Genomic DNA, 12117 nt, shown 5'->3' with positions numbered 1-12117 from the left:
CTTGTATAGTCAAGAGACTAAAATTCGTTAGACCCAGTGGCAACGTCGCTTATAAAAAGACTATTTGGCAACATGGCAACCAGTTTGACGTTGCCACGTTGCATTAGTCTATCATGAGCTAGTACGTCTGAACATAAATTGTTTCTAACCTAAGAAATTACAATGACGCATTAGGATTTTACACGAAGTGCCCGAAATAAAATAGAAAAAGTCTAAAGAATTAAATATAAAGGAAATTACTTGACGTGCCTGAAAAAATTATTCATAATCTCTTGAACAATCTGACCGATGACTTTAAATGCCTGGAATAAAACAAAACAATATTTCACATCCTTTAAAGGCTATGAAAAATTATTCGTATTGCCTAGAACAATCTCAACAATGACTTGAAATACCTGAAATAAAATAAAGAATAACTTCAACTGCCTGAAATAAAATAGAAAACAACTAGAAGAATAAAGATGACTTTAAATGCCTGGAATAAAACAAAACACTATTTCACATTCTTTAAAGGCTATGAAAAATTATTCGTTTTACCTAGAACAATCTCAACAATGATTTAAAATGCCTGGAATAAAATAAAGAATAACTTCAAGTGCCTGAAATAAAATAGAAAATGACTAGGAGAATAAAGATGACTTAAAATGCCTGGAATTAAATAAAAAACTATTTCACATCCTTTAAAGATATGAAAAATTATTCGTATTGTTTGGAACAATCTCAACAATGACTTAAAATGCTTGGAATAAAATAAGGAATAACTTCAAATGCCTGAAATAAAATAGAAAATGACTAAAAGAATGACGATGACTTTAAATGCCTGGAATTAAACAAAAAACTATTTCACATCCTTTAAAGCCTATGAAAATTATTCGTATTGTCTGTAACAATCTCAACAATGACTTAAAATGCCTGGAATAAAATAAAGAATAAATTCAAGTGTCTAAAATAAAATAAAAAATGACTAGGAGACTAAAGATGACTTTAAATGCCTGGAATTAAACAAAAAACTATTTCACATCCTTTAAAGGCCATGAAAAATTATTCGTATTGCCTGTAACAATCTCAACAATGACTTAAAATGCCTGGAATAAAATAAAGAATAACTTCAAGTGTCTAAAATAAAATAGAAAATGACTAGGAGACTAAAGATGACTTTAAATGCCTGGAATTAAACAAAAAACTATTTCACATCCTTTAAAGGCCATGAAAAATTATTCGTTTTACCTAGAACAATCTCAACAATGATTTAAAATGCCTGGAATAAAATAAAGAATAACTTCAAGTGCCTGAAATAAAATAGAAAATGACTAGGAGAATAAAGATGACTTAAAATGCCTGGAATTAAATAAAAAACTATTTCACATCCTTTAAAGATATGAAAAATTATTCGTATTGTTTGGAACAATTTCAACAATGACTTAAAATGCTTGGAATAAAATAAGGAATAACTTCAAATACCTGAAATAAATAGAAAATGACTAAAAGAATGACGATGACTTTAAATGCCTGGAATTAAACAAAAAACTATTTCACATCCTTTAAAGCCTATGAAAATTATTCGTATTGCCTGTAACAATCTCAACAATGACTTAAAATGTCTGGAATAAAATAAAGAATAACTTCAAGTGCCTAAAATAAAATAAAAAATGACTAGGAGAATAAAGATGACTTAAAATGCCTGGAATTAAATAAAAAATTATTTCACATCCTTTAAAGGCTATGAAAATTATTCGTATTGCCTGGAACAATTTCAACAATGACTTAAAATGCCTGGAATAAAATAAAGAATAACTTCAATGTCTAAAATAAAATAGAAAATGACTAGGAGAATAAAGATGACTTTAAATGCCTGGAATTAAACAAAAAACTATTTCACATCCTTTAAAGGCCATGAAAAATTATTCGTATTGCCTGTAACAATCTCAACAATGACTTAAAATGCCTGGAATAAAATAAAGAATAACTTCAAGTGTCTAAAATAAAATAGAAAATGACTAGGAGAATAAAGATGACTTTAAATGCCTGGAATTAAACAAAAAACTATTTCACATCCTTTAAAGGCCATGAAAAATTATTCGTATTGCCTGTAACAATCTCAACAATGACTTAAAATGCCTGGAATAAAATAAAGAATAACTTCAAGTGTCTAAAATAAAATAGAAAATGACTAGGAGAATAAAGATGACTTTAAATGCCTGGAATTAAACAAAAAACTATTTCACATCCTTTAAAGGCCATGAAAAATTATTCGTATTGCCTGTAACAATCTCAACAATGACTTAAAATGCCTGGAATAAAATAAAGAATAACTTCAAGTGTCTAAAATAAAATAGAAAATGACTAGGAGAATAAAGATGACTTTAAATGCCTGGAATTAAACAAAAAACTATTTCACATCCTTTAAAGGCCATGAAAAATTATTCGTATTGCCTGTAACAATTTCAACAATGACTTAAAATGCCTGGAATAAAATAAAGAATAACTTCAAGTGTCTAAAATAAAATAGAAAATGACTAGGAGACTAAAGATGACTTTAAATGCCTGGAATTAAACAAAAAACTATTTCACATCCTTTAAAGGCCATGAAAAATTATTCGTTTTACCTAGAACAATCTCAACAATGATTTAAAATGCCTGGAATAAAATAAAGAATAACTTCAAGTGCCTGAAATAAAATAGAAAATGACTAGGAGAATAAAGATGACTTAAAATGCCTGGAATTAAATAAAAAACTATTTCACATCCTTTAAAGATATGAAAAATTATTCGTATTGTTTGGAACAATTTCAACAATGACTTAAAATGCTTGGAATAAAATAAGGAATAACTTCAAATGCCTGAAATAAATAGAAAATGACTAAAAGAATGACGATGACTTTAAATGCCTGGAATTAAACAAAAAACTATTTCACATCCTTTAAAGCCTATGAAAATTATTCGTATTGCCTGTAACAATCTCAACAATGACTTAAAATGTCTGGAATAAAATAAAGAATAACTTCAAGTGCCTAAAATAAAATAAAAAATGACTAGGAGAATAAAGATGACTTAAAATGCCTGGAATTAAATAAAAAATTATTTCACATCCTTTAAAGGCTATGAAAATTATTCGTATTGCCTGGAACAATTTCAACAATGACTTAAAATGCCTGGAATAAAATAAAGAATAACTTCAAGTGTCTAAAATAAAATAGAAAATGACTAGGAGACTAAAGATGACTTTAAATGCCTGGAATTAAACAAAAAACTATTTCACATCCTTTAAAGGCCATGAAAAATTATTCGTATTGCCTGTAACAATCTCAAAAATGACTTAAAATGCCTGGAATAAAATAAAGAATAAGTTCAAGTGTCTAAAATAAAATAGAAAATGACTAGGAGAATAAAGATGACTTTAAATGCCTGGAATTAAACAAAAAACTATTTTACATCCTTTAAAGGCTACGAAAAATTGTTGATATTGCCTGGAACAATCTCAACAATGATTCAAGTGCCTAAAATAAAATAAAAAATTACTAGAAGATTTCACATCCTTTAAAGCCTCTGAAAAATTATTGGTAATGCCTAGAATAAAAGTGCAAGTGACTTCAAAGATATATAACATAATGTCCAAGTCTATGGCGTCTATAAAGATATACAAAAATGTATTTGATATGTCCTGAATAAAATGATAATTTTTTTTAAATGCCTGGACTTTGAAACCTATAAAATATAATAAAAAATTATTTTCCAATGAGAAGAAGAATAATTTTAAGAGGCAAAGCTACGGAAGATGCCTGGGGCACATAAAAAATTAAGAAATGCCTTAAACTACATTTTCAAGATGTAAGAAACTATAATAAAAGAAGTTCTTTAATATGGAAGGCATAAAAAAATTATTTACTTTTCATTGCCTTTTAAGAAAAAATATAATATAAATAATAATTTTGTTTTATTTGGGGTAAATTAATTTTTTTTTACATAATAAAGATGCTAAAAAAATCATAGGCATAAAAACAAAAAAATAATTTTCTAGCGATTTAATTACTTTTAATCATCACCTTCACATTAAAAATGTTATATTAGCACATCTGTTCTCGCCAAGACACATCACACGCCCCCTTACACCCTTAAAATGCCATTAGAATAGTCAATCTCTTAAATTTCGATGCATTTTCAGCGAACTAACCCAAAGGACACTGGTACATATTTTTTTTATCAATTAATGTGTAGTGTTTTTATGCATGTAGTAGCCTTATTAATTATTTATAAATTGACAAAAATATTTTTGTATTAATTTTTTGTCTGTTTTTTTTTCAGTGTGAAAACAAGTCTCTTATAAGGTACCGCAAGGACCTTTCGAACCTTAAAAACGGCCATACCACAGAGTCCCACGTTTAAAATTATCTAGTAGTTATAAGAGAATATTAAATATTGTAATTTGATGTTGTTTTTAGACATTTCTTTCTGGTTGGTGTTAAATTAGTCTGCCAGAAAGTTTAGATGATTATAAAAAAAAACATTTTTTTCCCAAAAATGACAATATTAATAAAAAGCTTTTTTTCTGCTGCATCTTATACTGCTCACGTAAAAAGTCTACCCCCCACTGCAGTTTATTTTTTAAATTTCTTCTATTATTTAACTATTTGCTTATTCAGAACATCTCAGAAATATCCTTTAGTGTGCTACAAAATAGAGAGTGGGGGGGGAGGGCAGACTTTTTACAGAGTATCTCAATTTCCCAAAAAACCATCATCAAGTAATTTTAAATTTCCTATTTTTGCCATAAGCTTATCTTTGTCTGACTCATTATTGATTATATTAAAGAAAACGAGAACAAGGGCAACTGCAAAAATAATTTTCTTACAGCACAATGAGCCTGACAGGGGTTGACTTATGTGTCAGACAAAGAAGGGCTTAAAAAAACCCAGAGCCAAGAAGGTTGATGATGGTTTCGAAAGACGAAACGTAAGTCATCAAATAATTAATACATATTTAGGCCCATTCATAAAACATAATTAATACACCAAAATTCCTGTGTTTTATAATGTGAAAATTGTATATTATTTTTGTAAGCAGAGCACATCAATTAAAGCTAAATAAATAACAAAAATGTGATTAATTCTGGTGGAATTTCATTTAAAAACTGTCGCCCCGTTAACCCTTTAATGGGTCCGAAAAAATTTAAGGAATGCACGAAAAAATCGGCAAAGACGTCCGAAACTCCCCTCTGCCTTGCCCCTTCTAAAAATCGCCACAATGGATAAGAAATAATAATTTTTGTAAAAGTGATGGACCAATTAAATATTGGTGATAAAGTCGGCCTGTACGCCTCCCAATAACTTCGCCGACCGATCGCGTAAAGTGAAGGGAAAATCAAAGAACTGAGTTTATAAATGTTGGTTTAACTTTAAGTAAGAATCTAGTAAAACGACTTGGACGAGTGCATACGGACTGTGGATTTTTTCAGTGTACTCTTTTTCTGTTTTTTTACGCAAAAATGAAGACGAAACTTATGTAAGTAGACTATAATTTATCGCTTAAATATGTTTAAATTAGCTCCACTAGAATTCACTTTCTTATTTTAATTCTTCAAGTGCATAGATTTAAAACTGGTTTAGGAGTGTTCGGTAGGGGTGGCCTTTGATTAAATTATAAACTATTGCAAGACGTGAAAATAGTAAAACGAAACCTTAGGAACGTTAGGATGATTTAAAGTTTCTTACTTGTCTGAATGTTGAACTTTTTTCTTTGCGGTTCAATTTCTGTTTTCCTTGGGGAAATTCATTGTCACATCAGAAGATGCTGAAATTAACGACATCTGTCCAATGTCAAAAATTGGGTGGCATATTTCTTTTAATCTTGCAAGGATTAAATTATATAATTTAGTATTTGAATACAAAATGGCACCATTTTCCTTATTGCTTATTTCTTGTCACATTTTTTGACAGTAGAAGACGTTGTCAAATCGTCAATTGTCAAGGGCCGCCATTTTGTTTTTTATTTATGTATTAGTTTTTAATTGACTTGTTAAGGCACTTAATAATTATAACATTAGGGTGTGGCTCATTAAAATAACTGATTAACACTTCACAGGAAAAAAAACAGCGGAGTTATGAGACAGTTAAAAGTAGAGTACTTGGATGCAAAATGGAGCTTTTTTTGTCTATTTCTTGTCAGATTTTTTGACAGTTAAAAATCGTCAGTTGTCAAAGCACCTGAATTTTTTTTTGGTAATTTTTTTAAATGTTGCCATTTTGTTTTCGGTTCATGAAGTTCATTAGTGTTTGATTTGAACTGGTTAACTCACTTGACATTTATTCTGTAATCTAAGCAAGTATTTACATCCAAAATGGTGGCTTCTTAAGCGCATTTTTTGAGCTTAAAAACCAGTTTTCATGTTCAACTCCTAAAATGGCGGACGAAATTTTTCTAAAAAAAATTCCTGTAATATCCGGGTTCTCGCCACATGCACCCTTCATATTTCAAAAAGCAATTTCTTTCGAGATTATAAACGGGTAAATAAACGTCGATTTCACATTCGTCGATTACAACATACCTACACCATCGATGGTATTTCGTTCATAAAAACAATTATGTAAAAACGGTTTATGTATATATACAAAACTCAATCCTCGCCGAATACTTTCAGCAGCTCTTATGTGATTTCAATCTTAGAACGATGCCAGAAGCGACCGTTCAATTTTAATACGAAAATTTAATTATTAGATTTGTGGGTCGTTAGCGTGAACAGTTAATAATCATTTCGTATTCAGTTTAAGTCATCTCTTAGATACATAAAGAAAGTTTATTTGTTTAGAAGTATATAAGCAGTAGTTCAGCATTAGAATATCTTCCTGGTCCTTTGAACCGGATTATTGCACTTTGTTTTAAAATGGATATTACTATTGAATTTGTTCACATTTAGATCTTATAAGGAAAAAAATTAATGTGTGTATATTTTATTTGGAATATTTTTGATCCAGCTTTCCAGTTTTTATGGGGAATATACTGTAGATTCCTGTTTTGTCTATGAAGAATAATAAATTCTTATTAACTTTCATAATTTTGTGGCATAGATATTCTTCCTCCAGAATATTAAAACTTTTTCTAGTATTTTGATTTTTTTCCATTACCTTAAAGAAAACGCAAATTTTTATTAATTTATGGTGCATAGTTTGGTTCCGAGACAGACCTATAAGTCCGACTCGAAGGACCATAAGAAAAAATTCCGAAAGCTTCTACTGCACTAAAAACTCGGTCAATCTATGTGTATCTTTGGAATCAACACAGTTATCCATTAATTGATAAACATTCCCAAAAAGCGACAGTTTCAAAATTATTTTGATAAAAAAAATGAAATTAAAGAAATCTTGGCTTCTATTAATACGAGATTTATCTAATTATTAGATTTGTGCGTCGTTAGAGTGAACAGTTAATAATCATTTCGTATTCAGTTGAAGTCATCTCTTACATACGTAAAAAAGTTTATTTGTTTAGCAGTATATAAGCAGTAATTAATTCGGAAAATTAGGTAATATTTTCCCGATCCTTCGAACCGGATTATGACTCTTAGTTTCAAAATATTACTAGATCAGCATATGAATTAGGACAATTGAATCTGTTCAAATTTAGATCTTATAAGGAAAAAAATAAATGTATGTTTTATTTAGAATATTTTCGTTTAAAGACATCACAATTTTTTATTAATTTATGGTAGATACTACTTTGGTTCCGAGAGAGGTCTATAAGTCCGACTCGAAGGACCGTAAAAAAAAATCCGAAAGTTTCTACTGCACTAAAAACTCGTTCAATCTATATGTATCTTTGTGACCAACAAAATTATCCGCTAATTGTGAAACATTCCTAAAAATTGACAGTTTCACGTGTCAAAATTATTTTGAGAAAAAAAAATGAAATTAAAGCAAGTTTATTTGTTTAGAAGTATATAAGCATTAGTTAATTCGGAAAATTAGGTAATATTTTCCCGGTCCTTCGAACCGGATTATGGCTTTTGGTTTCAAAAAAGATCAGCATATGAATCAGGCTGATGTTTCTAAACGGATATTACAATTGAATTTGTTCAAATTTAGATCTTATGAGGAAAAAATAAATGTATATTTTATTTGAAATATTTTCTAGACTTGATTTTTATTACCTTAAAGAAAACACAAATTTTTATTAATTTATGGCGGATACTTTGGTTCCGAGACAAACCCATAAATCCGACTCGAAGGACCGTAAAAAAATGTTCCGAAAGTTTCTACTGCACTAAAAACCCGATCAATCTATAATGTATATTATTTGTGATCAACAAAATTATCCGTTTGTTGAGAAACATTCCCAAAAAGCGACAGTTTCACTTAGGATTCTATCGGTCAAAAAAGTTAGTCGAAATTAAGTTAAGAAATTAGTAAGTATTTCATAATTTTTTTTTAAGACAGCATTTTTACTTTTCAATTTGGACGTGGCTTAAAACATATTTGAACGTAAGAGTGACAGGTCCTTCGAACCGGAATAAAAGCAACTAATTAATAGATATTTAATTGGTAAATATTCTTGAGCTGGTCGAAAGTGCAGTTTCACACCTTTTAAGAGCCACTACAACTAACGTTTATTTTCCAATTACAATAAACGCGAAAAAAATCGCGTTTAAATAAGAAAGTGTTTGCAAAAACTTGGCCTTGTATACGAGTGTATATATTTATTTGCCTTGGTAATTTGTTTACTTGCTAATAACTTATTAAGACATTTAAATACGTTATAAGATTCCCTATCACGATTATTTTCTTTTTCTTACATTTGACATTTACTTGCTATGGAAATCCCTAAAGCAACGATTGAGAGAAGCGTTTCATAAGAATCGCGCGTTCGAATAAATTTGAACTGTTACATTCGGTGAACTTACGGCCTTCATTTAGGAGGTTAGTGTTACATCTGTTCAAATTGTAAAAAATCCTTTTCCAATAATGGATTTTTATATTAATATATATCTCATAGTGTTTAGTGAGTGATAAGTCTTCCTAGACAACCTTGTGTCGGCTCGCACCGACTTACTAAAATATTCATTAATTAATTTTTAATTTTACACAAGGAAACCACGTGAAGTACGTTCGATCAATGATTTCGAAAGAATTCAGGTGCAAGCAAGGCAAACTTGTGCGTAGTCACCAATTTAATTAGCTAGTACCTACGTTACAAGTTTTAATGCTGTGAATACACATTACACTGAATGAACATATATTTTTTTAATTCGTAATTCTGTTTTTGACGTTCCATCAAGTTCCTAAGCTGGGTCAAAAATTGGGAATTTTCAATGGATCTAGCAACAATTAATTAATTAAAAGCCACTAAGAATCCTCTTCTTTTTCTGTTTTCTTTTTCTAATGTAGTGACTTCGATACATTTAAAAAATTCATTTTGAACCGTTGTTGATCACGTTTTCACATTTGTAAGCCTATAATCACATCTTAGATTAATATTACGTATTTGCTCGTCATTTTTAGAATAGTCTGTGGTCTTATGGCACTCGTCGCCCTCTCCACTGCCAAACCGGCCCAAGACGAGTATGAATACGAGGATGAGCCAGCACCACCCCCAAAAAAAGCCCCCGCAAGATCTTTGGCGGGCCGAAGGAACCCTTTGGCGGGCAAAAATAATAAAGCCACCACCACTACAACCACGACCACCGCAGCACCCGAAGTAAGTACTGTTAATTACTGTAATCGAGTCAATTAAATTCGTTCGTTTTGTATCTTACAGGAAGAAGCCGAAGGAGAACCTGCCGAAGGAGATTACGTTGACGAGCAAGTACCAGAAACCAGTTCAACCACGGAAACATCCAAGAAGTTCATTAAGAGTGGCATTGTGAGGCCGTTTAGGAGCAACGATGACTTGTTGGCAACCCTCAAGAGGAGGAGGGAACAAGTTGTTACTAGTAAGTTATTAGAAGTTTTTTAAAGATCATCTTCTTTCATGATCTTTATCATATTTATAATCATTTTTTGATAGACAAACAGAATAAACCGGTAGCCTCCTCTAACGAGCCAAAAGACGACTCAGAAGTGGAACAACCGAAAAAAGAGTCAAAACCAGCATCAACAGGTCGTAGAAATAGATTTAGTAAGCCAGCGAAGGCGGCCAGTAACGAGGTGCCCATAGAAGAACCATCTAGTACCGCGAGGTCGGGTAGGGCGCGGTTCAGCGCTAGAAGTTAGATGGACTAAGATATTTTAGTTATAAGTTCATTTTGTGATCGCACGTGGAGCTGAATGTCTTTGTTTCGAAAGTGGGGAACTGATTTTTTTTTTATTTTTGAAAATTGAATCGTGTTAATAAATAATTCATTCTGGTAATGCAAGTTATGTAAATATGTCAGTACATAAGATTTTTTTTCTTTTAATATTGCAAAGACGTGTTGTAAATATAAATTATTATGCTTTTATGTTGAAGAATAATAAGAGCATTTAAATATATGTGTTTCCTTCGGTTATGTTTTTTTTTGCTCGCGTGTTTTTGTCATTCTAGCTGATCAGTCCAACACGGTTTCCCCCATATGTTCCTTCATAACTTTTTATAGAATTAAAATAAAACTTTTGATTAAAATTATTTTTTTTAAGAAAACCTGAATAGCTATCAAAAGGTCTTGTATAACTATTTTAGGCTTTTATAGTTTTTGCCTTAAATGAGGTACAGACAGAATTTCAATTATCTTAATTAAAAAACTTATTTGCTACAAAAAACCATTTTTATACCTTTCTTGTAACTTTTATAGTTTTCCAATTTTCAACTATAAATTTATGAAACTTGGTTTTAAAGCACTTAGTTCAAAGTTTTGTAAAACAAATTTTGACTAAAATAAGATATGTCCATAATTTATAATAATATTTTTTTGCTATTAAAACTGTTATAGAACTGTTTTGTAACTGTTATAGTTTTCAAACTATAAAATTTCAAAATTTGATTAACGCCAGTTGGGTTTAAAGTCAGCTGGCTCAAAGTTCTGCTAAATAACTTTTGACTTAAATGAAGTATAGCCATAATTTGAAATTACTTGAATAGAACAACTTATGGCGGTTATATAACTATTTTAAGAATATTATAGTTTTTGAACTATAAATTCTTCAGATTTAGTTAACACCAATCAGGTTTCAAAGCAGTTGGCTTGAAGTTGTGTCATTTAACTTTTGATTTCAATGAGGTGTAGACATAATTTAAAACTATCTCAATAAAATAATTTATGTACTATAAAAAATAGTTATAAAGCCATTTTGTAACTCTTATAGTTTTCTAACTATACATTTTTGAAATTTGATTAATGTCAATTGTGTGTCAAAGCATTTGGCTCAAAGCTGTGTCAATTAACTTTTGACTTCAATGGGGTACAGGCATAATTTAAAACTATTTGAATAAAAGAATTTATTTACTATAAAAAACTTTCGTATAACTATCTTGTAACTATTATAGTTTTCAAACTATAAATTTTTGAAATTTGATTAATGTCAATTGTGTGTCAAAGCATTTGGCTCGAAGCTGTGTCAAATAACTTTTGACTTCAATGAGGTACAGGCATAATTTAAAACTATCTGAATAAAAAAATTTATTTACTATTAAAAATTATTATATAACTATCTTGTAACTATTATAGTTTTCAAACTATAAATTTTTGAAATTTGATCAACGTCAATTGTGTATCAAAGCAGTTGGCTCGAAGCTGTGTCAAATAACTTTTGACTTCGATGGGGTACAGGCATAATTTAAAACTATCTAAATAAAAGAATTTATTTACTATAAAAAATTGTTGTATAACTATCCTGTTATTGTTATAGTTTTTAAACTATTAATTTTTTAAAATCAGTTATTACCAACTAAATTTCAAAGCAACTAACTTAAATTTTTTAGAAATAACTTTCCACAAAAAGAGTTTATAGTCATGATTTAAGGTTCTGCTTGTAGAAAACTTTATGTTTTATAAAAAGCTATTATATAACTATGACAGTTTCCAAACTATAAATTTTTTAAAATTTGATTAACGTCAATTAGGTGTCAAAGCAGTTGGTTCGAAGTTTTGCCAAATAACTTTTGACAAAAATCAGGTACAGGCAGAATTTAAAAAACTATCTGAATAAAATAATT

At 29.7% G+C, this 12117-nt stretch overlaps 2 protein-coding genes across 8 annotated transcripts in view; both read left to right on the top strand.

The window, feature by feature from the left end:
- LOC126744245 (sodium bicarbonate cotransporter 3) overlaps positions 1-5105 on the top strand; it is a 40513-nt gene extending 35408 nt beyond the window's left edge. For 6 of the 7 annotated variants that reach the window (XR_007663088.1, XM_050451613.1, XM_050451617.1 and 3 more), the window contains one exon: positions 4303-5105. Coding sequence is in view for 6 of the 7 variants with exons in the window: in XM_050451613.1 (XP_050307570.1) it covers positions 4303-4383 (81 nt within the window). In the remaining variant the exon portion in view is untranslated. Of the gene's footprint in view, positions 1-4162; positions 4185-4302 lie in introns of all 7 variants that reach the window. The other variant, XM_050451615.1, reaches the window with a different exon arrangement.
- A 229-nt stretch (positions 5106-5334) lies between these two features.
- LOC126744247 (transcriptional regulator ATRX homolog) lies at positions 5335-10470 on the top strand. Its single transcript, XM_050451621.1, has 4 exons — positions 5335-5499; positions 9489-9684; positions 9745-9919; positions 9994-10470. Exons 1-4 carry the CDS (start codon positions 5483-5485, stop codon positions 10197-10199), a joined length of 594 nt encoding a protein of 197 aa, XP_050307578.1. The 5' UTR covers positions 5335-5482; the 3' UTR covers positions 10200-10470.
- The last annotated feature ends 1647 nt before the right edge of the window (positions 10471-12117 follow it).

The sequence above is a fragment of the Anthonomus grandis genome, chromosome 13, assembly GCF_022605725.1.
Source record: "Anthonomus grandis grandis chromosome 13, icAntGran1.3, whole genome shotgun sequence".
Lineage (NCBI taxonomy): Eukaryota > Metazoa > Arthropoda > Insecta > Coleoptera > Curculionidae > Anthonomus > Anthonomus grandis.
Note: the sequence above shows the minus strand (reverse complement) of the source record. Positions and strands in the feature narration are given on the sequence as shown.

Excerpts from the sequence above, each read along its gene's own strand:
- LOC126744247 (XM_050451621.1), top strand. Across the intron at positions 9,685-9,744 it reads CGACCACCGCAGCACCCGAA|GAAGAAGCCGAAGGAGAACC; the intron begins GTAAGTACTGTT and ends TGTATCTTACAG. Across the intron at positions 9,920-9,993 it reads GAGGGAACAAGTTGTTACTA|ACAAACAGAATAAACCGGTA; the intron begins GTAAGTTATTAG and ends ATTTTTTGATAG.